This window comes from Electrophorus electricus, chromosome 7, assembly GCF_041902795.1.
Source record: "Electrophorus electricus isolate QZ-2024a chromosome 7, ASM4190279v1, whole genome shotgun sequence".
In the NCBI taxonomy this organism is placed as follows: domain Eukaryota; kingdom Metazoa; phylum Chordata; class Actinopteri; order Gymnotiformes; family Gymnotidae; genus Electrophorus; species Electrophorus electricus.
The window spans coordinates 11,867,696-11,893,903 of NC_137503.1; the positions used below are offsets into that span (position 1 = coordinate 11,867,696).

Here is a 26,208-nt window from a genome sequence, read left to right on the forward strand (position 1 = left end):
TCTGGAGCTGTATCTTGTTATGTATGTGATGATACTTTGTCTTGTAAAGAAAAAGGGAACTGAAAATGTGTCAAAATGTCCTATTATCTTTCTATTTCTTTTCAGTAAAAAATAACATTACCCCTTTGGCTGGCTTATCATCAAATAAAATGATACAAATTATCAAAGGCCTTGTTGATTGTTTATTTCTATACTGTATACATGTATAAATTATGTTCTTGCAGTTTACTCAAGAAGCAGGGTACACATACTTCCGACTCCTAAGACATTGTTATTATACATATACCTACATAAACATTAAATAAAAGAAGACACACAAACCATTTCTGAATGATCAATCTATCAGGCAACAGTGTTAAATGTCTGAGATGTGTATGTGGGTGTGACAGTTGTGTACCAGTTCTCTGTGTTCGTGCATGCGTGTGTGTGTGTGGGGTGTTAGATAAACAGATAGGTGTGCATAGTGGGGCAAGAGCAGGAATTCCAGCGGTGAAAGCGCCTCCACACCCCTCTGGACCGGGGGTTCCCCACCACCTGCCACTGCAGCGACAGTCTCCTGAGAGAGAAGAAGAAAACACAGTTCATGCCTTTGCCGTACCCATGGTAGTGATTAGGAAGATGCATCAGCTACATGCCCAAAGCAGCTCTGCAAGCTATTTGCCCCTTCATTATCCCATTCATCATCTTTTTTCCTCTGAAAAAACATAGAATGTTCAAAGAACCATTATACTACTTTAAATCCTGAAGGCAAAAAAATAAATGAATTCTATAAAACAGACATTTCTGTTCAAACTGAAAGAATGAAAGGAAGGGCCTTCGATCACCATGACTATCACAGTTTTGTCAGCAAACAGAAAACATCCTGGTGCTGAGAAGAAATATGTGAACTGAATCTCCAATGCTTCATTGAACTTTTACTTTGCTTTTAATATCACATTTTCGAATGTTAGAAACTGCAGTATATTGTTAAGACATCCCAAAGACATGATAAGAAGCATTACAGTTTAAATGCCAGAAAATTGGATTCCATTAACATGTTATTGATATTCTTGGATGCAAGTGTGGATCTTAGCCATTACTGTACGGAGAGAAAGGAGTGCATTAAATGCCCATCATATTATAGAATGGTCAAACTATTCCCTCTAGTGGCACATATAGCATAGTGCTCTCCTCGGATTAATTAGTTGCAGAATAGAAACGTATCTGCATTAGACTTCTACAGAGCAATCCAGGAGAATGGACACACCTGTCCTGCTCCACATCTTCTCCATCCCCTGCACAGTGCTTCCAGCCAGCTGGCAGGACCAGTGGCTGGCACGCCAGACATGTGGTGTCCCTCTCGCAAATACTGCATCCACTGGGTTGGAGGTCCAGCACTGTACTGGCAAGCGAGGGTTAAAGTAATGAGCTGAAACTCCACACAGTAACTGCTCACAACACACACACACACACACACATACAAAGCTTATATAGACTGCTAACACTGTAAAGGAAAAAGATGACAAAAAATGACTGCATAAGATATAGGACACTGAAATCTCAACCTACGGAAATATACTTTTCAGAGGCCTCCCTGTTCCTCTTGGCATTGCCAAAGCCACTAGCTGTGATGAGTGCAGAGACTGCAGATAGAAAAGATAGAAAGATCAGGGGATCTGGTTAACAATTAACACAGTCAAGTGAAAAGAATGTAGATACTGAAGTGGCTTATGGCTTGGCCTACCCAACAACTGTAGGCAATGTCCATGCTGGTCGTGGTACTCTGCACAGCCAGCTGTCTACCAGAGGGGGGAGACAGGGATCACCCCCATGCGTAGCCTCTTGTAACTCCAGCCTCTGCCACACATGCACCATGGCCTTGCGTGGTTATAAAGAGCCTGACCACGCTCTCCATTCGTTCACCAAACAGGCCACAACTAACATACCCACACACACAGAGGAAACCAAAGCAACTGAAGCACCTTCAAACTATGGATGTTGGGGGTGTTATTTATCTGTGAAGTAGTAGCCTACACTCAGCATATTTGATTCATGCAGCTTCCTATAATTAGACCACTGAATGAGCAATAATGCATGCCGCATTTTTCCAAATTTCAGTTCCCTGTCCTCTGGCCAGCAGAATGCCTGGATGGACACCTATTTGTCATCCTTCTGGAGTGAACTGGTAGTTGCTTTCTACTGATCAGTATTATTTTAGCATGTCTTTAGCATGTCATTGAGTCACATAAATGTCAAAGAAAATACCTTGCATTTCACTGGTTTAACTGTTTTTAGCAGTTTGCTTCATACCTTACCTACCAGCTAACCTCAGAAAGTTTAAATGCTAATCTGTTAGTATGTTTGCAGTGGCATGAAAATACCAAAAACAGAAAGGACTTCAGTTGTCAGTGGTCAGCACATTCTTGAAAGTTTAATTTGTACACTATAGATAGCTAGCTAGATTTTGTTATGGTTTTAGTTTTCTGCTATAGTGTCATATCCCTGTCCCCCATATGTCATACTTCCAGGGGTTATTAAAGTGGTCATCCTATTCAAATACAACATGAAGGAAGGAAGTTTAACTGATCTATCTGTATAGAAATCTGCTGTAATATTACATGTGTGTTTAAGCTTTATAAGTGGGTACACTCAAATTTTTACATACTTTGAATAAGCCTTCAGTGTACCCTATTTTAACAACAGACCTACCTCAAGACCTCAACCTAAGATAAGGAGTGCAGGAAATTCCATCCATTGTTCAGAAAATTAAAACATAATTAATCTTATTTAACACGAAATTATCGTAATATGCTTCCAGGCGAATTTCAAATGGCTTTAGATTAAGTGCTTGTCCATATTCTTTGTTTCGTCCACACAACCGACCTATGGTAGCTAGACTATACGCAATTCGAGACAGTTCCACAGTTATAGACACTAGCTAAGTACAGTATACCCATGCAGGCGAAGTCATAATCATAACAGTCCAACGTTGTCTTGCACGCCGGGTCGCAGTAACATTTTCCATAAAATTAGTCCATTCTCCATCCTTCACTGACACACGACCGATCCCGACCAGGGAAACAGTCTCGCGTCAACAGCGTTAGGTGGAAGAACTTTAATGAGCGATCGGAGGAGGTGCATGATGGCATGAAGCTGCCAGACGGACAAGCATCAAGCAGTGTATTCATGACTCGAGACATTTCACATAACGAATTTAGCTGAAATTTAATCTAATAATAATAATACTATGAGCGGCATTTAAATTAGTAGTAAATATCTGAATAGCGAAATTCTAAGTTGGTAAATAAAAGTGGTTTTACGCGGTACAGTGGGCTATTGAAATTCATTAGACGAGCTCTTATCGCTTTGTCAAAGGAGGTCAGCAGAGGTGGAGGTTGTTGTAACTGGCATAAAGAAGAAAGCAAATTATAGTGACAGATAATACCAACAAGCTTTGCTAGCAGAGTTCTGAAGTGACCCGAATTCGTGTCCAGCTGTATTTTTGTTCGCTATTCGTCTGAGGTTTACTAAAGTGACCACATGTGAATATCAGCTCTTGGTTTAATGAGTAGACGTCTGCCTATGTAGTGGAAAGTCTTTGCGGTCCATCATGTTTCCTTAGCTGGTGTGTATAGTGCATTGGTGCTGAAATATTTGAAATTGCGGATTAATTCCATTCTTACAGATGGAGTCTATTCATGCAGAAAAACAATACTGTAGGCTCTGCAGTGACAAGAGGCCTCATTCACATACACATTCCCAAGCACAGAGCAGGCTGACACAAATACACATGAACGGACACACAAACGTGCGCGCGCAGAGAGAGCGCGACAGCACGATGGTGCATTTGGGTTTGTTTTCTGTCTAGGTGCTTGAGATTGTCATACATATGTATTCTGTGAATCAAGCATATTCTACTAATTATGTCATAGCTCATACATCAAAAGTGACACACCCCTTTCACTATGACTAGTTTCTTCCAAAAGTTGGCGGATGAAAGAGGCACAGTACAGCTGCTCACAGAAACCTACGCTTGTCATTGCTGAACGTTTGATGAACGGTCTGCTGCTGAAGTTGGAGCACAGAAGAGCATCAATCTCTTTTCAAATGTATGAAAATGAAACACGTTTAGTGTTTATACACACTACATTGCATTTGAGAAATACAGGAATAGTTTGCTTCTCAAGATAGCAACCCCATGGTCGGTTAACTTTCTGGCTCGCTAGCTAATCATTACATATTTAATAGTAATGATAGTATAGAAATGAGTGAATAACGCACTCAATAACCTTAACAGAACAGATAATCGACATTACATTTCTAAATAAATATACAGTATTAACTCTAATATAAAGAGTTTCCTGCGGTACAAAAAATTTTTTGGTTAACTTCTAAAATAATCCCCGAAATATGTCCTTTTCTTACCCCCCTATGGAAGGACCCCAAAATCACAAAGGTATTAAAGAAACGCAACAATTTTCTTTCCCAAAGAAGTCCACCTTACCCTGCTCTTTTCTCTTAGATCAAGAGAAAAACACCAGTTCCATCACAACACAAACCAACCAAAAGCAGGGATTTTACCTAAACAGGGATTTTAATTTACCTGTGCTGCCCACAGTAATGCAACAGTGCATCTGTTAGTTACAGATGCTACATTTAAATGGGGTGTAAGGTCAATGTGATGGTGCACAGCATGGGAAGGAAGATATTGGAAGATGTGAGATTCCTGTTTAATGACACTCGACAGACAACATAGCTAGGGGAACCCTGAACAACATTGCTCTTCTGGATGTGCATTGCCAATGGAGGCTGGATGCATTTATTTACTGTCTCTCAATCAGAGTAGGGGGCTAGTGCTCCACAACCTCTTCAGGGAGGAGGCTGTCTTCTACTTGAGACTCTGTTAATACCTTAATGACACCAGTAACTTCAGTACAGTTCATCATGGCCTTCATGAACAGGTGTGTTCAACTGTTGGAACCAGTACTATAATGTCACTACACTGGATTCCCATGGTAATACCCTGCCAAAGCAAACAAAGCGTTTATTGCACTGCCTCTGTCTAATAAACATGTGTAGATACTAGAACTTATCTTTTGGATTCAGGGTCTTAAAAATGAACTTGAAAAATGAATGGGGAACAGGGCAACCACTGGTTGTGTGGTGATTTTTGCATGCACTCTCATGGTTATCAGGAAGGAAATGTAGGTGAAACCTTGAGTGCAAACTGGGGGCTAGACTGTAAGGTTCTTAGCCTATGGTACACTTAAATATTTAAGAGACTGAGTAGGCATTGTCGTGTGATTATGAGGAAATATAGTATAAATCAATGACCGATCCAAATCGTCATCAGGTACTCATATAGGCCATTTGTTTCAAATTACCACATTTTCATTTCTGGATTGTAAATCTTTAAAATTTAAAAAATTGTGTCTAAACCAGAAGGCAAGGTTTTACTGAATATCTCAGCAACAACCAGACAACTGGTATTAAACCAGCCTTCTACCTCAAGATCCTCTTGTTTTCTCTGTGCAAAATGTGTATCTAACATTAATCAGGTTTACTATCCAAAATGTTGATGTGCTGTAAACAGAGTTTCATTTACAACTATAATCTGCCATAATTTCTCTCTCGTCCATGGTCTATCTTACTGCTGTGGACACACAACAAAAAGAGACTTCTGACTGATTTTAGAGCACAGTGGCACATTTTACTTACATTCCATGAGGAGAAGGAGAACCAACTGCCAGAAAGTAGGGTGGGTTTACACTGAAGGGGAGGGATGTCTCAGTTTGACTGTAGGAGAGGGGTATGAGCCAGGTTTGAACCATACATTCACACGCTCAAACAACCGTGTCACATTCTCACAAACAGACATACAGTCGCACACACTGACACATAAGACATCACAGGACACCACCACACGTCACACTGAGATTAACGAAACATTTTCCCAGTCCTACATGAAAATGAAGATAAGGATTTTGTCTTTTTATGGTTGTCATCTCAAAAGCACTGGAGAAAAACCAAGATGACAGAGAGCTCTTGCCTTAGCTTCATCATATCCTCTAAAGGGGTTTTATACTGCACATCACAATAACTCTAGCACAATAATCCAACCACATCCTCTATGTGTGCTTATAATTTAATATTTTTCTTTAAAAAAAGCATGTCTTTAAAATGCCTCCATTTTAACAAAAAAACAAACAAACAAAAAAAAACCTATATATTCAAGTGATAGTTCACATTATCGTTTTAGCATTTTGACAACCAAAAGAAACAAACAAAACCACCACTGGATATGATGAAGCAAAACAACCATGTGTACAATTAAACAACATCAAGGAAAAGCACAAATCTCTCAATCTTGTTTAACTGTGAAATTTTTGTAACCTCATCAGAAGGTTATAAACAAGGCTTTAGAATAGCCAGTAATAACTCTGCTTATGTGTTTTCTCTAGTGTTTCCTAAATGGCACTACCAATCAGATATTCTAGACAGCACTGTCCAAACTTTTTCCCATGGTGCTTGAGTTAGCCGATTTGAGCAATGAGTCCCCCTCCAACTCTTGTTTGCCACACCTATGATGAAAGAAGGTGTAGAAAATAGTGTGACAAACAGGTTTTATTTTTCTATTCACTAAATTGCCATGATCAATGGCTAATAGCTACTTCCCAAGTAATACAGAAATTAAATTTCAAAGTCATTAAACTGTCTTTAATAAACATGCAAAGAGACAAATTGGATTTGATTTTTTTTAACCAGTAACTGACTAAAAAGATCTTTCTGTACCAGGAAAAAAAAATGAACAGTGTGGGACATGGGCAGCGAGCCATCCCACTACGTCCTGTGTGCCAAGAGACTGACCCAGAGATTGGTCCGTTGGCTGGGCGATCATTAGACTGCTGGTCCAGCTCTGCAAGCAGCTTGAGTATGTTAAATGCAGCCTGTGAACAGAAATAGAGTGTGATGTTGTGGCAGGATGCAGGTGTGAGTGGAATTTATTGGAGTCCATGGTGAAAATGCAGTGACAAGCAAAAACAACACAGGTAACATAATGACAATGGGAAAGTAAAGACACAACAACACTACTAAAGGCAAAAGCAATAATACATAAAATCAACTAGAGCACTTAAAAAGTTGGTCAAGTTAAGTAATAAGGCCAAAATAAAGGTAATAAAAAGTAAGCACAGGGAAATTAATATACCGACATACAAACCAACAATACCCAAAAAGATAAAAGACAAGACAAAGATGAAGTATATGACAAGGAGGTGGGGACAGAGACAAGCACAGAACCAAATCAAAAGCACATGGAACACGAAATATAAGGAATCGAAGGTGACTACTGTGACATAAAGATGTTAAAGCACTTCACTCAGAGATGCACAACACATTAAAGCACCATCATCAGCAGGGGTATTTCTCCATTAAGCCATTGCATTAGAATTTCAAACACTTTTCTACTGGATTACAGCATAGTATGTTAGCAGGAGTACACATTTGTTGCTAGACTTACCATATCGTGGCAGGACTCCACGTCCTTCCCAATACCATGGCTTATAAGAGGCGGCTGAGAGGAGCAGTTGATCAGAGACACAAACTCATTCTTGTTGTTTTTGGGAAAGTCTTTATATTCCACCTGTATTGGGCACAAAGTGCGAGTGACATCCTTATCTTATTCCTATTTGTGAATTGGTATATATGTTAAGTAGGTACCTGCAGGCCCTGTACAGTGGCCAGGTAACTGAGTTGTTCGGATGGTCTAGTGAGGGGTCCATGGGGTCTCGGTGCCAGGTTTTTGCTTCCCTTCAAGATGCCCTCAGCTGTGGAAGATGTGCCAGCATACAACAGCTCATTGGCGATCATGGCCGTCAGTGAGGCCTTGGCCTGGTTGGGGCGGCCATAGTCCTTGGCATGGGATCCCTTGCTGGCACCAACCGCTTGTGCTACCTCGGGCACCATGGGGAGAATGCCAGCAGGAAGCTGCTGGTGGCTGAGGAAGGGCAACCGGAAGTCTTCCTCCTTTGGGGCTACACATGAGCACACAAAAGCAAGCATGAGGCAGGAGATGTTAGGAGATGCAAAAATACATTAATTTTTACAGTAAACTTTCTCTTTTATTTATAACACACACCCAGACCACCCTCTTCCACAGAGCTTGGCTCAAAGAAGGTCACTTTACGTCCATCTCCAGGTTTCTTCAGAGGTGGCTGAGCAAAACACAGAAACAAAACCTAACCGTTAATGCACCAAAATGGCTAAACCTATCAACCAGAGAGCACTGCTCTAGTGCTATAGCACTGCTTTTCCTATCTGCATGCAGATCTGTATTAGTTGTAAAAGTGAATCTGAGAGAAATCAAGAAACACATCATTGCTCTCGGATAAACAGTAAATAAATGTTATTGACCAAACCTTCTCATCAGTTTTAAGTGCTGGTTTGGGAGGCTGAGGCTGAGGCACTTTGAAGCCCAAGATTTCCAGCATCTTCTCTGCAGCATTCCTCTTGGCCACCTTTTTACTGGGGCCCATTCCTTCTGCAGCCTGACCGGAGACTGACACCTGAGAGAGACAGAGAGACAAACTCTAAACTCAACTTCTTAGAAGTGAGTTTGCTTCCAAAAAAAAAAAAAAAAACTATTTAATGTCAGTAAACAGGATCAGGATCTAGGACCTGCATGACAAACTCCCTACGTCGGGGCAATCCTCTCTCAGTCACCAGGCTGTACTCTGGTTCCTTCTCTTTCTTAGCCTGCTGGATCTGAGCCAGTCTGCTGATTGGATTTATTCCTTGCCCATATTCAGGACTGGTCTGCAGCTGAAAGCACAGGGGATTCATGCAATTATTCTGCTTCACCAGTCTAAAATGGAAAAAACATACTTCCACTTAAAAGATACATCAAAGTGAATAAATTACTCTAATACACACATAATGCATTTGAGTCAAAGCACCAAAAGGGGGAACCACCTTTATAATGGATTTGGTTTTCTTTTTGATGCGTGGGGGCATCTTGTCTGTTACGGGCAGCTGCGGCAGCTTTCGCAGCTCCTCCAGCACAGACATGGCAGCCAGCTTCTTTGCAATCTTCTTGCTCTTGCCATCCCCTTCTCCTGTGAACTCTCCCACGGTCACTTTCACCACAAAGCTCTTCATATGAGGGGGGCCTGCCTCTTTCAGCACCTGACCAGAAGGACTGGATCATTACTGATCTGTCTTGCAAAGTTCACTGGGTAAGAATATTACTAGGTCATATAACGTGATTTTTAAAAGATTCTACGTCCAGAATAGGTTTTTGCCATGTTTATTGTTTGCCTTTGTTGTACCAAAGAACTACAAAAGCTTAATAATGGCAGATCAGTTAGATGGCTAGAGTCATTTATGGTCAAACTGGAGTCTACCTCAAAGTTCACAGGCATATTTCGCTTCAGTGCAATCTCAAACACTTGGCTAATTTCAGATTTGTTGAGGTTTTCTTCTAAATTTTCTTCTTTCATCTACAGACAAAAGTGCAATAAGTCACATATTACATGTGAAAATACTACATTCTTATTGATTATAATTAGTGTTCTATGGTAGTAAACACTTTTTTTTTCTGACACAGAATATGCATGGTCACGAGAATCTTGCTTTTATGTAATTTGGCTGTACAATTACATTGGACTGCAACCCACCTCAGCCAGCTGCTGAAGCAGTGGCTCCTTCTGTAAGGATTTGATAGCTTTTGCAGCCGCATCATGTTTGGCAGCCTGGCGTGTGCGGCCCTTTCCATGGAACTGCTGCCCTCCAATGGACAGCTCCATATGATACAGCACCGGTGCCACAGGAGGAAAGGGGTAATAATACCTGCTCAGGTAAACAGAGGGCCATTTTAAAAGTCCACGTTCAGAGATATCATCACTTTAATGCATTAGAAAGATGACAGATATCCAGCTATTTGTAAAACTCTGTGTGTGTGTGTGTGTGTGTGTGTGTGTGTCTGTAGATGGGTTGACTGCCTCTGAACATTTGTCGGTTGTCCCAAGTCAACAACTGCCTGAGCATCAAAGTTTCACCAAAACTGATTTTTAACCCAGTATGCATTTTCTCAACTTTAATCACTCAAAGAACCCGTGCTATAAAGTTAAACATACAGAGGTAGCAGGTTAAAACAGAGCACATACTGTTGCATGGAGCGTGCATAAGGGCCCGGTGCTCTGATGTTGTAGTTGAATGTAGGTCTCATCCCTTGGTAGGGGTCTATAGGTTTATAGATTGGCTTCTTCCCCAACTTCATACAAAGTGCATTCAGCTCCACAGTGTGTGTCATGCTGTCTGCTAATATGAAAACAAGCTGAAGAGCTGCAAATATTCCCTGTCCCTCATGCACCAGGACAGAATATAACATATCTAATTGCCTAGACAACATGTGTGCAAAGGATTATATAAAGTGAGGTCATTTAAAAGCAGTCCATTCTTCGTTTAATCCGTTTTAAGATTATTAGAAAACCATAAAACAGTAAGATAAAATGATGTCAATGTGAGCAATAGAACATACATTCAGGGCCCTTGTAGAACCCACCTGGGTTCCTGCCCGGGTGACGAGGGCCTCTGTTGCTGGGTTTGGGCAGTGTGGTCTGGGAGAGAGCACAGGCTGCTGCAGAGTGCTGAGCTTTCTTTATGCTGGTCCCCTCTGCATCCCAGTGCTGATCTCCGAGCGTTAACCGCACTGAGAATATCTGCACCCAAGAAGAGAGGAAGAGGGAAGAAAGAAAGCTTGGATGATGCAAACTAAAAACTGAAAAAAAAAAAAACTCTTAAGGGGATGGAGAGAGAGACACACACACACACACACACACATACACCAAGAAGATAAAACAGAGACGAGGGATCTCTGTCTCTGTGTATGTGCTTGCATATTACCTTGGAGTGGGCAGGTCCTTGCTCACTGAGTAGCTTGTACTCAGGCTGGATCTTATTGTAACGGGCTAACTCATTCACCAAACACATGGGGGTCTTCTCTTTAGGGTTTGCCATGTTAGTTACTGAAATAGAATTTAATGGAATTATATGATAGATTATTATTGTGCACATTCCATTGATAAGTGTTGCACATTTGAGCTCATGTGGGCAACTAAATCTATGTAAATCTAAATCTGTGCGCAGATGTATTATCACTAAAGGTCTATAATTATCAATAACACAAAGGTTTCAAAACACGTTTTACCAACCTGTAGGGTTACAGAAGGGTGTAACCGAGGCTGAGGGCAGGGCGGAACTTCGTAACGGGTGACTGGCACTCTCTGAGGGTAAAGAGCCAGTAGGACAGGGAATGCTGAATCCAGGTTGGGGTGGAGCCACCTGTAAAGGGGCAGAACTGGGCATAGGGTTGCCAGGAGACTGGAACTGAAGCTGGGACATTATGATTGCTGATTGGGTGCTACGGACGATGCTTTGCAGTCTAGCAGAGGGGTCTCACAGAAGAGGATGTGAGTGTTTGCAAGAGAAAGGGGGAGAAAGGGAGAGAGAAAATAGAGAGAGAATGGGTGAAGTGGAAAGAGACTGCAAAGCTCTGCCTGCAAAGAGAGAATTGAATACGATTGATGTGGAGTCTAAAAAACGACAAAGTACAATATTTTTAAAAATGACAACCAACTACGCAATCGCAAAAATCTCATTATGAGCATGTTTAATATGAGATAATTATCGAACAACACAGGACATTAGACTCTGTTAGCTAGCTCTGTTAGCTAGCTACAAGAACAGACGCGAGCAGGTAGCTAGGAATGTACAGGACAGTTTGACAGGTACGGTTTGTTAGGTATCTAAATATTTGTCATCTTTTAAAAGTACCATAAAGGAAACTAAAATTATATTAGACAATCAAGTACAAAACACTTAGCTAACAAGCTACTGAGCTAATCCGAAAAGTGTCAGCTGTCCAAAACGGTGAAAACAAACTCGACCGTTACGATTGCTAGTTAGCTAACGCTAACTAGCTCCCGTTAACATGTAGAGGTAACAGTGGTCACCGTTAGCTATTGTTATAGCTATCTAGCTAGGTTAGCCAAGATATGAGAAACAAATATAAGGCAACCGGATGGATGTGACAAAACATGGAACATAGCTATATAGATAGCTATTTAACTGGCTAGCACATTCTAGATGAATTGGAGAATGTGACATTTGTCTTGGGGCCAGGAAAGGATCAGACCGCAAAGCTAATATGAATAGCTAGCTCACTAGGGTTAGCTTCTGCTCTGCAAAATAGAGCAAAGCCTCCTTCGCCACAACACACCTCACCTCGTTTTACTTAGATCCGGTTACTCCATGAATAACGACGTTTTAGTTTAACATTTGCTTGCTTTGATCCAATTTTAAGGGAGGGCTTTTGTGTGGTTTTTGAATTAAAATATAGGTGAGGTAGAGCAGAGAAGGTAGACAGGGCAAACACTAAAGAGAATTGCCTAATTTTCCACCCACTTCCAGGAAATGACATCACGCGACCAGGTTTTTGAAAGGTTGTCGGTATGTTTTTCGTTTTTTGTTATCAGCAATATTGTACTATGGCATTGTGTTAGCCAGTTCATTTTACGTCTTACCGTTATATGCGCGATCTTAAAAATGTAAAAATAGAACCGTCACTTGCACTTTAGTTGCTGAAATGAAAACACCCACATTTTCTTCATGTCAAATTTTCTGTGTAATCTTCGGGTAAGCAAGTACAAACTTACACTTCTGCCATACTTTTGAACATACAAAATGCAAAACGTCACATCAATAAAATAAAAGTAAGCTAAGCTTATTCGGCAGCGTTATAAAAAAAAAACCTTGGTAAAATACTACGGTGTTGTATTACTCTATCCACACGACATGTTTTCTCCACGAATAACACATCCAAGTGGTTAAAGCTAGGGAATTTTTTAGAAGACATTAATGTCTGAGGTGGTTATTTTACACATCTATTAAGTTGTTAAAAGTGTAGCAAATTAAATGCACATGTGGTTCAACCATCTATTCCACAAAACCGTATTTTATATTATTTCTAAAACTTCAGATTATCACCACAAAGATGAGAAACCCATATCAGTAGTTATAAATTAGCTAATGCATTTGTGAGAATTCCAGTGCATCCATACGACCTTTCACTTCTCTGAAACAAACAAGCTGATATTGTTATTGCTATAGAACACAAGTGTACCATTGGCTGCTTTAGACATGATACTAGATTTGGTTGAAATATAGTCTTGCATAAATAAGGGTCCTGAGTCTCAGCTATCAAAGTTTAAGGGTTAGAGGTTGTAGGCCTGTCGGATGTTCAGAGTGTCTTTCATCATCAGATCTCGGAGTCTCCACAATGCATCGACCATTGTGGTATGAGCACCTTTGCTCTTCAACCAATGAGAAGGAAGACGGCTCTCCTGTTCCCTAGTGAGGCGAGAATCTTTCCTTTGAGCTAAAACAAAAATTAATAACAAATAAATGTAAAAAAAGTAGTGTGTGTTAATTTTATACACCGAATGAATTTTTAAGATAACTCAGTCTCTCCCCTCTTACCCTTAAGGGTCTGGTCCCATTTGCTGATAGTGGGGCAATCAGCACTGAGCCCTTCTATGTATTTCAAGTAAGCTTCTGAATGCAGAAGGCGCTGCGGCTTGGGAGGAGGGGCAACAAACATAGGTGTGGCTGGCTGCTGGGCAGGCTGACTCTGGCCAGGGTACGGTGGGGGAGCTGGCTGCCCAGGGCCATATGAACCCATCTAAAGAGGAAACAGCATTAGGACCAGGGCTCAACACCTACACAGACAGGATCAGGAGTGAAACAGAATATGAATAAAGATCATCTTCACCTGAATCCCATAATGATTCCCTTGACCTGGACTGCCTGCCACACCATTCATACCAGGGCTCATTACACCTGAAGAGAAAGGCAAGAAGGTCTGAAAAAAATAGGGGCAGTTCAGTAGTAGAGGATCTAGACATTAAATGTCAGTAATCAGCAGAATCATCAGTATTCTACAGTGATTCAAAAGGGATGAATCAAACTGAAAAAATAACATCTATGGCTTCAGTAACTTCAGTTAATGTCATTCACAGAACTGTTAGTTGTTAGCAGAGGTGTCCTTGTATACACATTTGTGAGATGACTGAAAAATGCTATGTTGTGATGGGGGCAGGTGAAGGAGAGCTCTCCCTGTATTTAAACTTGGTTTATAAAAATTTTCCATAGACTTAAATAGAAAGGGGGAAAAAAGGCATTTGATGCCACTGTCATTATCACCACTCAAAATGATGCAGACAAGACCAAAAAGGATATTCAAATTGAAGTTGTTTTTATATTTTACTTGGCAAAAAATATTCTGCCCCACTTAACTGGTGGCGTTACTCGCTTGTAGGATTCTTCTTACCAGGAGAGGGCATACCAGGGTACCCAGCCATGCCCGGTGGAAGATAGTGTTGGGGGGGCAGTGGGGGCACCCCCATGGGGTGAGGAGATGTGCCACCCATACCCATCATGCCCTCAGGCGGGCCCTGCATAGGCATGAAGGGTGGGCCATAATTTCCCATCATGCCTTGGGTGAGAAGGGAGAGATAACAAAAGAATCCATGCAATGATGACATGCAAATGTACCTGGTGTCATGCACTACAAAATAAAAGGCAGACATGAGTCTATACAAGAGTGAGTTAGACAGCCTAACAGTAAACACAGGCATGAAAAGAAAATAAGCATATGCACAACTGAGGTTAAAAAAAAAGATCATGCAGTAACAAGCATTATCAGACAGACACACTCATCCATGCACACAAACACACACACACATTAAGCTCCAGTCAGCAGTATCAACAGTATTTGTGGTTGAAGCATGAGCGCTGTGCAGAGCATGAGTTGCAGTATGGATGAATTCAGTGGGTGATGGCGTTTTTGGAGTGTGCCCGGATGCTGCGGCTTTATTTTTTCTTGGGGAGAGGTGTTAAAGGGGACTGGGCGTTACCTGGCATAGGTGGCATTGCTTGGTTTAGAATCCCCATAGCACCTGGGGGTGGCACCACCCCCATCAGCGACCCAACTGGGGTACCTGCTCTTGGGGAAGCTTGCTGCTGCTGGAAGACCCTTTCTCGCTCCTGCTGCTCCACTAGTTTAGCTGCCCGTTCTGAAAACAAACACCATATTGGACACTTGAACCAGTTTGCTAATACCTGAAGAATACTGCTACAATCAGAAACTGTCACATTACCACAGTCACTTGAGGCAACAGCCAATTTAGTATTGAAGAGTCAATATATTAAAAGACATAAGCGATTATGTTGTTCTGCCTTGCCACATAGCGGTACCTTCAGAGAAGATACACTTACCCTCATATTCTGCCTTCTTAGAGGACTCCAGGTTCCTCCACTCAGTACCCACCAGGCGACTCAGCTCTCCAAAAGAGAAATCCGGGTGGCGGGCTTTGATCACAGCCCGCATCTCACTACTAAACAGGATGTAGCCACTCATGTTGATCTTCCTTTTGGCTCCCTCCTTCTTTGACAGGCCTTTTATAGACTTTGGTGTGGACTGGGCAGAATAAACAAAGACACGACAAAGAAGTAATGTTGAAATTCATCATCAACATTTATCAAATATCAGCTGAAGGACAAGCATGTATAGTTAAGTTTAAACAGCAGTAAAATCTGATATGGCTCTGCATTGATGTAGTATATCTATTGATAAAGACCAAAAAAACAAAGTTAATGTTTTGACATTAGCCAGTTAATTATTCTGGCTTATGTGAAGGTTTAGCGTGTAGTTGTGTGTAAGAGTATGAGACCTGTGGAGCAGTATAAGGCAGGTCAATGTCACTAGTCAGTGAAGTTTGACTCTGAGCCATAGAAGGCGTTTCTGGTGCTTCATCATCCTCTTCCTCCATCTCATCTAGCTCTTCATCCAGGTCCTCCATATCTGCAAATTTAGCTTCCAACTCTTCAATCTTCTTATCCAGCAGAGGAGATGGCACTTTCTGGGGCACAATAGGTTTCCTATACATGGGAGAAGGTTAGAAATATTAGTCAGTAGTCATGAGATAAAGCAAAGTTATTGGTAGTGGATATGAACTTGGACATAAACAGTGACTTTCAATATCAAGTAATGAATTAAACTATGCAAACATGAATGTTAAATTAACAACACTAAAAATATGCTAGAAATTAGATAACTGCTCCAGTGTGGCACTGCTGGGTTCTGAATGGTCATGTGAGAGCACCTGAAATAATAGATCTCATCATCCACCACTTTAGCTGAAGGGGAAAAACGCTTCAAGCCTTTAAATTTTTTCATCTGCTTCTCACTCTCAATGTAGCGGCTCACACACACGTGCACATCCTCCTCCATAAACTCAGTAGGCCTACAGGAAATGAAATCCTTAAAGGAGGAAACCACACACTTCCCTATAGAGAGGAGAGAAACGATAGAGATGTCAGTTTAGAAATCAGAAAGAAAAAGAAAAAAAAGCTGAATTTCCTTCATTCAGAATCCAGTGTTTTCAGTAATTAATACAAGAACAAATTTAACCATTTCATTCATGTCTGGATAAAAGGGAAATGATAATGCACATCATGAACATTTCATAGCACATTCTACAGCAGAGTGGAGGGTCTATACCCAAGATGCAGGTTATCGAGCAGGTCTCCTCTACGTTGCTGAGGAAGACTTCGCGCTTGTAGAACATCTTGGTGGGTTCATGTTCTGTCTCTTCAGGGTGGATGAATATGGGCCCGAAGAAGAAACCAGTTCCATCCCGCACCCATATCTTCTCAATCCTGGCCACAAAAAAAACCAACAAAAAAAACAAAAAACCATGAGGCTACTCATTTGTCTGACAAAACTGACAGCACCAAGTTTCACTGAGTAAGAGTATGAAGGATTAAGAAACTAGAAATGTAGTGAACAGGCACACGCATTGCCTACCTCCCAATTCGCGGCCGTCCATGTGACTGAATGTAGACACAATCACCCACTTTCAGCCACATGGTATTGTAGCACAGCTGTTCGTAGTGCTGAAATCCAGGCTCACTGCTGGCCAAGTCTATAGGAACATCCTCTCTCTCCTGGGAATACCAAGTGTCAAAATCATAGGGGGCAAAAATGTGTAAAAAAATTAATTTTTTGTTTTACAGTCTACACACATGTTGTCAAATCATAATGGCACATACTTTCTCAATGAAGCCACCATGATCGCTATCAGCGATGTCCTGATCCCGTTTTGCAGTAGTGACAAACATAGAAGCGACTCTGACGACAGGCAATTGCACATCACGGGGGACCAACTTCACAGTGCTAGGGGGCATGGTCCAGATTTTAATCTTCTTGAAGGATTTGGTTCGCGTGGTGTAACGAGACTCACAGACAAAGATGTCTTCAGGTCTGAAACCCTCGGGTTGAAGTTTGAAATAGTCCTAAAAAGAGCAAGTTAACAACAGAATTGCTTAAATTGATGTCTTTAATGAATTGATTATGCCATAACGGAAGAAAAGACCAACACAATTATGTTCAATTTACCTTCACAAACATGACCACACATTTCCCCAGAATTTTGCTGACTGGAACTCTGTTGTAATAGTCACTCTTGAATACTTCCTTTTCCAGAAACTTGCGTGTAGCCAGGTGGAAGGTCTCACTCGGTCGGTAAAACCAGCAACCATACAGCCATTGGTCACCTGGAGAAAATGACCAGCAGGAGGCAAACTTCCACACATTCTGAATCTCCAAATTATTCATATCTTGGTGTTCACTTACTCTCTTCAAACTTTGCAGCACTAATAGAAAAACACTTATTTTGTATAATTTTGGTAGGACTTAATTTAAAGGTGGTGTTCATAATGCTACATTTACATAAGTCCTTTATGATGACAAATCCACATGAACATTTAGAAAGACTAAAAGGGTGACAGGTGTCAGCCATCAAAAAGCCTTTTATGTTTATGTAAAATTTCGTTTACATCATCTGTGTTTTTTAATAAATGTTATGACACTCATGATTGCAATATTTGAATTTGAGCTTTTCTTCATGTGGGTAATGATACATTTTTTCTGATGACAGCAATGACACCTTGAAGATGACTAGAAAACTGAACAAAAAGAAAAAAGAAAAAAAAGTGAGCACTACCCAAAAAAATAAAAAATATCTTAGTATCTCCTGCATTTCGGTTTTTGTGGTTGAATCGGATTTTTTTTTTAATTACACTTTGACCCCATTTGTTATGTACCGTGCATCCAGAAAGTATTCACAGCGCTTCACTTTTTCCACATTTTGTTATGTTACAGCCTTATTCCAAAAGCACCTTTAGCAGCAATTACAGCCTCAAGTATTTTTGAGTATGATGCTACAAGCTTGGCACACCTATTTTCTCCCATTCTTCTTTGCAGAACCTCTCAAGCTCCATCAGGTTGGATGGGGAGCATTGGGGCACAGCCATTTTAAGATCTCTCCAGAGATGTTCAATCGGGTTCAGGTCTGGGCTCTGGCTGTTGCACTCAAGAACATTGACAGTTGTCCCGAAGCCACTCCTTTGTTATCTTAGCTGTGTGCTTAGGGTCGTTATCCTGTTGGAAGATTAACCTTCGCCCCAGTCTGAGGTCCAGAGTGATCTTGAGCAGATTTTCTTCAAGGATGTCACTGTACATTGCTGCATTCATCTTTCCTTCAACCCTGACTAGTCTCCCAATTCCTGCTGCCAAAAAACAACCCCACAGCATGATGCTGCCACCACCATGCTTCACTGAAGGAATGATATTGGCCAGGTGATGGGTGGTGCCTGGTTTCCTCCAGACATGATGCTCATCATTCAGGCCAAAGAGTTCAATCTTTGTTTCATCAGACCAGATAATTTTGTTTCTCATGGTCTGAGAGTCCTTCAGGTGCCTTCTGGCAAACTCCAAGTTGGCTGTCTTGTGCTTTTTACTGATGAGTGGCTTTCGTCTGGCCACTCTACCATACAGGCCTGAATGGTGGAGTCCTGCAGAAATGGCTTCATGGCTTGGTTCGTGCTCTGACATGTACTGTCAACTATGGGACCTTATACAGACAGGTGTGTGCCTTTCCAAATCATGTCCAATCAACTGGATTTACCACAAGCGGACTCCAATCAAGTTGTCGAAACAACTGAAGGATGATGATCAGTGGAAATTTTGAGTGTCATGGCAAAGGCTGTGAATACTTATGTACATGTGATTTTTTTTTTAAAATAAATTTGCAACAATTCCAAACAAACTTTTTTCCACTTTTTTATTATGGGGCATTGTGTGTAGAATTTCAAAGGCAAAAATGAATTTAATCTATTTTGGAATACGGCTGTAACATAAAATGTGGAAAAAGTGAAGCGCTGTGAATACTTTCCAGATGCACTGTAGATGTCGTAATGTCTCATATTTTACAAATTTCAGACCACAAATTTTAATATCCAGCAGAGCAGTGTGGTATAGCAGAACAGCTTAGCATATTCAACTTATATTAACTTTTTCCCTGATTTATAAAGTTAGAATTCAATTAGATTTGGAAAAATCAGTGCTTAATGAACGAGACCCAGTATAGTGAAATATTGTTTTGCCAGGGACCAAAAAAGAATGAAAAAATGAAAAGGAACAAAGTAGGAAAGAAAATGTTTGCTCACCAGCCTCATCCTTCCAAAGCCTCTCGATGCAGACAATGTGGGGCTGCAGGTTGGATTCAGCTGGCTGCACGTATACACAGTCTCCCACACTGTATGTGCTGTTGTCAAAACTGCAGTCCTGACTGTAGGAACTCTGAGCGCCTGATGACCACTGTCCCCCTGTAGGCCCCTCTGTCTTCTCATCCTCTGAAAGAACAACAAGCCATCAACATTCAAACAGTGCTTCTTTAAAACAATGCTCACTTGAAGGCTTCTTAAACCTTATGCAGTAATAATCAGCTTCTTTCAGACCAAACACAAAAAACAACTGATGTGAAAAGTGAGTTGGTCTTGCCTTTCTTGTCCTCCTCACTTTTGAGTCGGTCTTCCTCCATTTCCTGAGGCAGCTTCTCCCTCTTCTCCTGATCTACATCTGCATGCAGGTGTTTGGAGGTGTAGCTCAGTGCTGGTGAGAGCAGGATTTCGCCATTCTTACACAACTCATCTCGGATCTTCAAAAAGAACTGCTGCAACTCCACAGAGTCCTCGAAAATTTCAGAGTCAGTTCTGAAGAGACAGAGGTCATTAGTTATTTTTTGAAAGCATTTATTAAAACTAATCAACCTGTGCTTCTACTACGTCTAGGGCACACACACCAGTACATGCATCTGAACTTGATAAATACATTAAAAGCTCACTGCCAACCTGTTGAGGCGTCTGGCCTTCTCCAGCACCTCAAAGAACTGCTCCTGGAATACATCAAGCCTGCGGTACCGCCCGCGCTCCACATTGTTGCGAATGAGCTCAAAATTCAGCGGTGGATCCTCTGGGTTGATAGGGTCTACAGCTGGCACCTCAGCTAGCGAGTCGCTGTAGCAGCGCCCCTCGTCATCCTGGTGGCCCATCACCGACACAAACAGATTGCGTATAAGCTCACGGACTGGCTGTGCCACACACACACCGCCTGACACCCCATCCTCGCCCTCCTCCTCCTCCCCCTCCAGGCGGTGGCGGGTGTCCAGAAAGGCTCGGTGCAGCAGCAGAGCATCACGATAGATGAGTGACTCGGGCTCATTGTACATGCAGGCATTATTGAACATGAGCACAAATTCCTCGGCCAGTGCATCCACATCCTGGTAGCGGCCTTGAACCATGTGAACACGTATACGCTCCATGTCAATAGGGCGTTTGATGGCAGCATAGTAGTCGGGCAGCTCAGCACGGGACGGGAGGCGCAGGAACACAGTGCTAAGGCGCCGTCCACGTGAATCTGTGTAGTTGCGCACAGCTTCGTAGAGGTCACTTAGCTTCTGTTGCAAGGGCGTGGCCTGAGAACGGGACTTCTTGGGCGAAACGACTCCCCCACTACGCCCTGCACAAGAAAAGGCAAATGTCAGAAGAACCACCAAACCAACAGTTATCCTCCATTCAAGAACCATTATTTGAGTAAGCTGCTTAACGTACGTAATTTAAGCTTGGGGGAGCCCATGTCGTCTTCTTCAGGCGGCGGACCAAGCTCCTTCTGCTTCTCCTTCACAATTTTTTCTAGGATGTCCGCATCATTGTATACCTGTAGGTGTGCATTACAAGGCAAACAATAATTTGTTGCACTGAAATGTAATTTTACTTTGCTTTAGCTTTTCATATGAGGATCACACACCTGAGAGCCTTCCTCATTGTAGTGGCGGGCGTTGCGGAACATGAGTTTCATATCATTCATGAGAGCCTCCTCACTGCTGTAGCGCTCAGTGCGGATGTTGTGCTCTATGGTGCGTAGGTCCATGGGCTCCAAGATGACCTGGTAGTAGTCGGGGTAATCCTTCTTCGATGGCTTGACCATGAAGAGTTCACAAAGCCGCCGCCCAGTGCCTGCCTCTCGTGCCTCGGTAACCGCTGCATACAGTGCTTTCATTCGGTTTTTCTTGGTATTTTTCTTATGGCTGGGAGACAAGAGGATCAGCATTACCACTATGACAGATTTTTTAAAGAAAAAGAGAAAATACACAAAGAACACACAGAAGGATCAAGATGTTTCTACCTTTTCCTCCTACTGCTGCCCGTGTCAGTAGTCACTGAGGACAGCAGACTGTCTCCCTCATCATCGTCTCTGAATTCTCTCCGTTTTAGCTGGAAAATACATTAACGTGGTTCACACACACACTAATGTCATCTCAGTAATGCACCATGCAAATTTAATCTAATCTGTATCCAATCATATGATACATTTCAGATCAGGAAGACAAAGGCCCAATACTTTTTATACAAGCTACTTTTTATTGCTGGAAATAATTTACCTGTATTAATTGTTGCAATTTTTGAGCACGCTTGTATATGGCAGAATTGGGGACATTGTAGCGTTTTGCATTCTCAAACATTGTTGTAAGGTCTGTTTCTATCTGCTCAACTCCCTCATACTCGGCATTCCGCATTTTATCCCTGTGAAGAACAGGGCACAAATGTCATGCTCATTTTAAGATTTCACATTTATTTTTACACATGTGATCTATAGACCTAGCCTTTGAAACCATGGGTCTGGTTGTGATAGAGAGCACTGATACCTGATCTGCTGAAGAGAAATGGGTTGTTTGATCTGATGGTAGTAGTCAGGGTACTCCCGGCGCGAGGGCAGCTGGAGGAAGGGCTCTGCCAGGAGTTGCCCCTGAGCATTACGTGCCCCGCGCACTGCCTGGTACAACTGGAAGATCGGGTCAGCTGCACTCAGCTGAGACTGCCCACTTTCAGCATCCATCTCCCCCACATCATACCTCACAGAACCTGGAGATGCACAGATAAGAGGCAAACAATAAAAAAATAAATAAATCTTTAATGCATACAGAGAGAAGTGTCCTCATCTAAAATAAGAAGAATGTATAGTCAAAATGTTCAGATGGGACACTGGTGAAGAACTATCCAAATGCTAAAACTGGAGAGGCATGTTGAAGGGTACCTGAGAGAAGAGAGTCTTCATCACTCTCTGATCCAGCCTGCAAGGCCATAGTAATAGCAGACAGACGATCACCCTGAACAGACCTCCGGTTCCTGCCAAAGCACACAAAGCAATCAAAGACAAAGACCAACTTAACTCTTCAATGAAGCAAAGGTTAAAAAAAAAAAATGACGGTGGAAGTACCTGATGCGGAGGCTAGACTTTGTAGGTTCGGCCTGTTCAATTTCAGTCCTCCGCTGTATGAAAACCTTCTTGATTGTATTTGCATCCTTTGAACATTACATAAAGTATAAACCCAAACGTGAAAATTACCCTGAAACTAGACTTAACTATTTTATATTGGATATAAAGGCCAATGTAAGTGATACTACAAAATGTAAATAATAATTACCTTAAAAACTTGTGATCCTGGTTCATTGTAGGTTTTGGCATTTTTAGTCAAAAGGTCAATGTCCTTGGCCATGGCACTGATAGATTTATAGTGCCCCAGCTGTAACAGAACAAATAACATGCCTATAACAATTTTTACTTCTACCAATAGATGAATGTCCCAGCAGTAATTAGTGCAAAAAATACTGCATAGTTTAAAAAGAAATCCGTTTGTTGTGGCAAGTTGAGAAAGCAACATACACACCTGTATTCTCTGAGCTATGGTTCTTAAATCTATTGGCTCTTTGATTATGGCATAGTAGTCTGGGTACTGCTGCAAATGGGCAAAAATAAATAAATAAATAAATAGATAAAAACAACAAAAAAGAACCATGATGGAGGTAACACTCAAAGACAAACATTTTTGTCAAAATTATTATAGATTGAAAAGTTGCCATCTAAAGGTCTTACCAGTTTAGAAGGGAGTTTCTGGAAGAGTTCACTAACCAGCCTCCCAGATGAGTCAGTATAAGACACAAGAGCCTCCAAAAGCTGCTCTAAAACTCCCTTCAAATAGTTGGGTGAAGTCTGCCATTTGAAGAAATACCATTTTATTGCCCTAGATATGACTATCATATACATACATCCCATCCTGTACAGAACACTACAGGTAATGAAGAAATCAGACACTCTCTCTTACACACCCTAACCCACTTTGCTCATTCCAAAGAGAACACAACATTTGGGGGAATCTTTACCTCTTCCTCAGTGGAGACTCCAGGGTTCTCAGAGTATTCTCCCTCTTCTTCCTCATCCTCATCCGCCTCCTCTCCATCTCCTCCTCGCTGGAGGCTACTCTTTGTGACTAGAAAAATATCCCACAACTTACATGCAGCCCTATACTCAGGGCTGTCAGTCTAGGAGAGACACACACACACACACACACACACACACACACACACAGTTAGACTGAGTGGAACCATTTCACTATAATTACAACTGTAAAACAAAAATAATTTACTTAATTTTACTTTTGTCTGACTTTATTTCGTATTTAAAAGTGATCAATATATTAATGAGTCACTAATAAAAACTGTGGACACATTTACAGAACCTATAATAAAGTGTTCATCTCGGCTCTTACAACAACAGAGAGGTATGATTACCGAATAGTAAGCTTTGGCATTGCTAATAAGCAGCTGGAAGTCAGCAGAGAATTGCTCTGCATCCTGGTACTCTTCTGCCCGGAGCTTCTGCTGAATCTTCAGCATGTCAATGGGCTGGCTCACCACTTCATAGTAATCTGGCTGGTTCCTAATTGCATGCATAGGGATGAGAATGACTACAAGAACATTGTTAAAAATCAAAAGCAACTGTGGACTTAAAACCCATTGTTTAGAACATCAAAATGTTTGATCATTTTTAAAGACCTTACATGTTTAATGTTTAATGAAACAAAATGAATAAAAAAAGAGTGTACACAAAGTGTAGCAAGTGTATCTTGTACCTCCTTTTTGGAGCACGAACAAAAAGCTCACAGATCTGCCTCCCCTGCTCATCTTTGTAATCCCTGACAGTGTTGTACAATTCATGGCAAACAGCAATCTAAAAAATGCAAAGTACAGTTAACATTTACTAGAGTAAAACAAGTATGTTTCCAAAGGCAAAAATCACACTAAATATTATCCAGGGTAAAATTTTTCCTTCACTGAAGCACAGAGGAAAACGGACTGAGCAAACTTACTTGATCAACAGTAGTGGTATTAGAAACCCTTCTCCTTTTCCAGCCACTGACTGGAGTGGATGAAGAGGCATCATCAAAGTCTCCACTCACACTACTGGAGGGAGAGGTTATGCGTCGTCTCTTAGAGCCCATAGAAGGTACCTGAAAATGTTCCACATATAAAGTAGCATGTCTAGACACAGCAGTACCTAGCCTTTATTCATTTAGCTATATTCACTTATGACAGAATGCCTTCTGTCACGGCTAAATGCAAAAACAGCCGGTTTTCGTGGTTTAGTTGAGTACGTTAGATGGCTGTGTAGCTAGCAAAGTTTCCCCATCGTCAAAAGGTAATCAAAACCAACATTTCATTCAAGCACTGGAGACAGTACAACTAAGCTAACAAACCTAGCACGCTGGCCGAAGATATAAATCCAACTCTGTAGCTACGTAGCCCTGTAGCTATCTTAGCTAGCTATCATTTCATACGGTTACACCAAGTTGAGCCGTTGAACACAACAAATGAGTTTAGAAATAGCTAGCTTAGTTTAGGTAGCTGGATGGAAGAGATAAATTGAGAACATTAGTTAGCTGTCATGCATAAAAACAAGTCACAGCAAAAGGAATTAAACCTAATATGCGGAATTTAAGTTTTGTAACTTTGTACTTTAGCTAGCTAGCCATGTATTTTAACATAGTTAGCATAAGACCTAATGAGCAAGCTAGTCAATGTTCCGGTAAGCAATCGCGCTATAGTCAACCAATAAATAGACTTCGACTGCTGCTACTTGTTAACTCCTCAAACAAAAGAGCGGTGTGAGCTACCACAAATGGTATTAGCTAGCTAGCAGGGTTGAATAAAAAATTTATGATATGAGATGATGGGCCAACCTCGAGGAAGATAACATAAAAAAATATATATTGTTGGTGACTCACCCGCATCAAATTTGGTATAATATTTAAACAGTTAAGAATTTTCCACCAGATATAGTGCAAGAAAAAAATGTTAGCCAGCGAAGCTAATCTTGTCACAAAGCTCCGCCTCTTGTCTAAACGTCACAGGAAGTATATTTGTCTAAAAGTCTTATTCAATAAAGTAGCTAGCGTTACGTACGGTTTATACTTCCAACAGCTCATTCTTTTATTTATTCGTTCTTTCTTTCTGGGTTTGTGATATAGAGATTTTAAGGTTTCACAACATTTCTAGAAAATTATGCATTTCTTTAATGTTTATCGTTTTTCTTTCTGTATTTATTTTAATTACGTTCCAGCAGTCAACATAGGCATAAAGTCTATACATTACCCTCAAGATATGAAATATACTAGAAAATATGCATATGAGTTCTTAGACTAAAGGTTTTGGACTAAACATTTACATAATATATGTAATTTTTAAATATGTAGGTTACATATTGTTAGTTTTATCTGTAATACATTTTATTTGCAGACTAACCAGAGAATTAGTTACACTAGGCTAACTTATGAATTTACATGGGATATATGCTTGTAAGGCTATTCTGTATGACTGGGACATGGTGTCGGGTATACATATACAAATCAAGTTAACTCACTTTTAATAGTCTTA

General features: G+C 41.1%; 3 protein-coding genes across 10 annotated transcripts; all 3 read right to left on the minus strand.

Moving 5' to 3' along the window:
- Nucleotides 1-169: 169 nt before the first annotated feature.
- Nucleotides 170-5,525, minus strand: LOC113577971 (somatomedin-B and thrombospondin type-1 domain-containing protein). Of its 2 annotated transcripts, XM_035523912.2 has the most exons (4): nucleotides 1,724-5,525; nucleotides 1,549-1,622; nucleotides 1,247-1,381; nucleotides 170-556 (listed from the first exon to the last, which is right to left on the minus strand). In XM_035523912.2, exons 1-4 carry the CDS (start codon nucleotides 1,745-1,747, stop codon nucleotides 439-441), a joined length of 351 nt encoding a protein of 116 aa, XP_035379805.1. In that variant the 5' UTR covers nucleotides 1,748-5,525; the 3' UTR covers nucleotides 170-438. The 2 variants fall into 2 exon arrangements, 1 of the variants encoding a protein (XP_035379805.1); XR_014124697.1 differs by lacking the exon at nucleotides 1,724-5,525 and having other exon boundaries at nucleotides 420-556; nucleotides 1,247-1,427; nucleotides 1,549-1,621.
- A 139-nt stretch (nucleotides 5,526-5,664) lies between these two features.
- On the minus strand, nucleotides 5,665-12,395 carry stau1 (staufen double-stranded RNA binding protein 1). Of its 4 annotated transcripts, XM_027010917.3 has the most exons (15): nucleotides 12,262-12,395; nucleotides 11,190-11,419; nucleotides 10,882-11,003; nucleotides 10,517-10,697; nucleotides 10,143-10,296; nucleotides 9,654-9,825; nucleotides 9,381-9,476; nucleotides 8,950-9,162; nucleotides 8,656-8,799; nucleotides 8,397-8,543; nucleotides 8,117-8,192; nucleotides 7,699-8,012; nucleotides 7,499-7,621; nucleotides 6,847-6,926; nucleotides 5,665-6,560 (listed from the first exon to the last, which is right to left on the minus strand). In XM_027010917.3, exons 2-15 carry the CDS (start codon nucleotides 11,377-11,379, stop codon nucleotides 6,473-6,475), a joined length of 2,100 nt encoding a protein of 699 aa, XP_026866718.2. In that variant the 5' UTR covers nucleotides 11,380-11,419; nucleotides 12,262-12,395; the 3' UTR covers nucleotides 5,665-6,472. The 4 variants fall into 4 exon arrangements, with proteins under 4 accessions (XP_026866718.2, XP_026866722.2, XP_026866721.2 ...); XM_027010921.3 differs by lacking the exon at nucleotides 12,262-12,395 and having other exon boundaries at nucleotides 10,143-10,293; nucleotides 10,541-10,697; nucleotides 11,190-11,379; XM_027010920.3 differs by lacking the exon at nucleotides 12,262-12,395 and having other exon boundaries at nucleotides 10,541-10,697; nucleotides 11,190-11,379.
- On the minus strand, nucleotides 11,440-25,675 carry pbrm1l (polybromo 1, like). 4 transcript variants are annotated; one of them, XM_027010923.3, is made up of 31 exons: nucleotides 25,560-25,675; nucleotides 24,645-24,785; nucleotides 24,408-24,505; nucleotides 24,067-24,214; nucleotides 23,659-23,817; nucleotides 23,372-23,488; nucleotides 23,166-23,234; nucleotides 22,923-23,021; nucleotides 22,715-22,800; nucleotides 22,532-22,623; nucleotides 22,143-22,359; nucleotides 21,879-22,020; nucleotides 21,623-21,711; nucleotides 21,245-21,524; nucleotides 21,049-21,154; nucleotides 20,290-20,956; nucleotides 19,940-20,151; nucleotides 19,606-19,791; nucleotides 17,495-17,652; nucleotides 17,149-17,391; nucleotides 16,904-17,043; nucleotides 16,598-16,755; nucleotides 16,200-16,383; nucleotides 15,768-15,975; nucleotides 15,313-15,514; nucleotides 15,036-15,110; nucleotides 14,366-14,530; nucleotides 13,808-13,875; nucleotides 13,516-13,717; nucleotides 12,262-13,414; nucleotides 11,440-11,534 (listed from the first exon to the last, which is right to left on the minus strand). In XM_027010923.3, exons 1-30 carry the CDS (start codon nucleotides 25,563-25,565, stop codon nucleotides 13,251-13,253), a joined length of 4,881 nt encoding a protein of 1,626 aa, XP_026866724.1. In that variant the 5' UTR covers nucleotides 25,566-25,675; the 3' UTR covers nucleotides 11,440-11,534; nucleotides 12,262-13,250. The 4 variants fall into 4 exon arrangements, with proteins under 4 accessions (XP_026866724.1, XP_026866723.1, XP_035380251.1 ...); XM_027010922.3 differs by having other exon boundaries at nucleotides 14,952-15,110; XM_035524358.2 differs by lacking the exon at nucleotides 14,366-14,530.
- Between the last annotated feature and the right edge of the window lie 533 nt (nucleotides 25,676-26,208).

Bases quoted from the DNA above. Each gene is read 5' to 3' on its own strand.
- stau1 (XM_027010917.3), bottom strand. From the start codon at position 11,379: ATGTCCCAGCTTCAGTTCCAGTCTCCTGGCAACCCTATGCCCAGTTCT. The intron at 10,698-10,881 runs GTAATATGCAAG...TCTTGGGTGCAG, and splicing joins AAGGACCTGCCCACTCCAAG to ATATTCTCAGTGCGGTTAAC. The intron at 8,193-8,396 runs GTTTGGTCAATA...TGTTTTGCTCAG, and splicing joins CACTTAAAACTGATGAGAAG to CCACCTCTGAAGAAACCTGG.
- LOC113577971 (XM_035523912.2), bottom strand. From the start codon at position 1,747: ATGGACATTGCCTACAGTTGTTGG. The intron at 1,382-1,548 runs GTAGGTTGAGAT...CTCGCTTGCCAG, and splicing joins CCTCTGAAAAGTATATTTCC to TACAGTGCTGGACCTCCAAC. The intron at 557-1,246 runs GTGTGTCCATTC...CTTCTCTCTCAG, and splicing joins GAAGATGTGGAGCAGGACAG to GAGACTGTCGCTGCAGTGGC.
- pbrm1l (XM_027010922.3), bottom strand. The intron at 21,155-21,244 runs GTGTGTGATCCT...GCACACCTACAG, and splicing joins ACAATGAGGAAGGCTCTCAG to GTATACAATGATGCGGACAT. The intron at 13,876-14,365 runs GTAAGAAGAATC...CTTTCTCTTCAG, and splicing joins CCCTGGTATGCCCTCTCCTG to GTGTAATGAGCCCTGGTATG.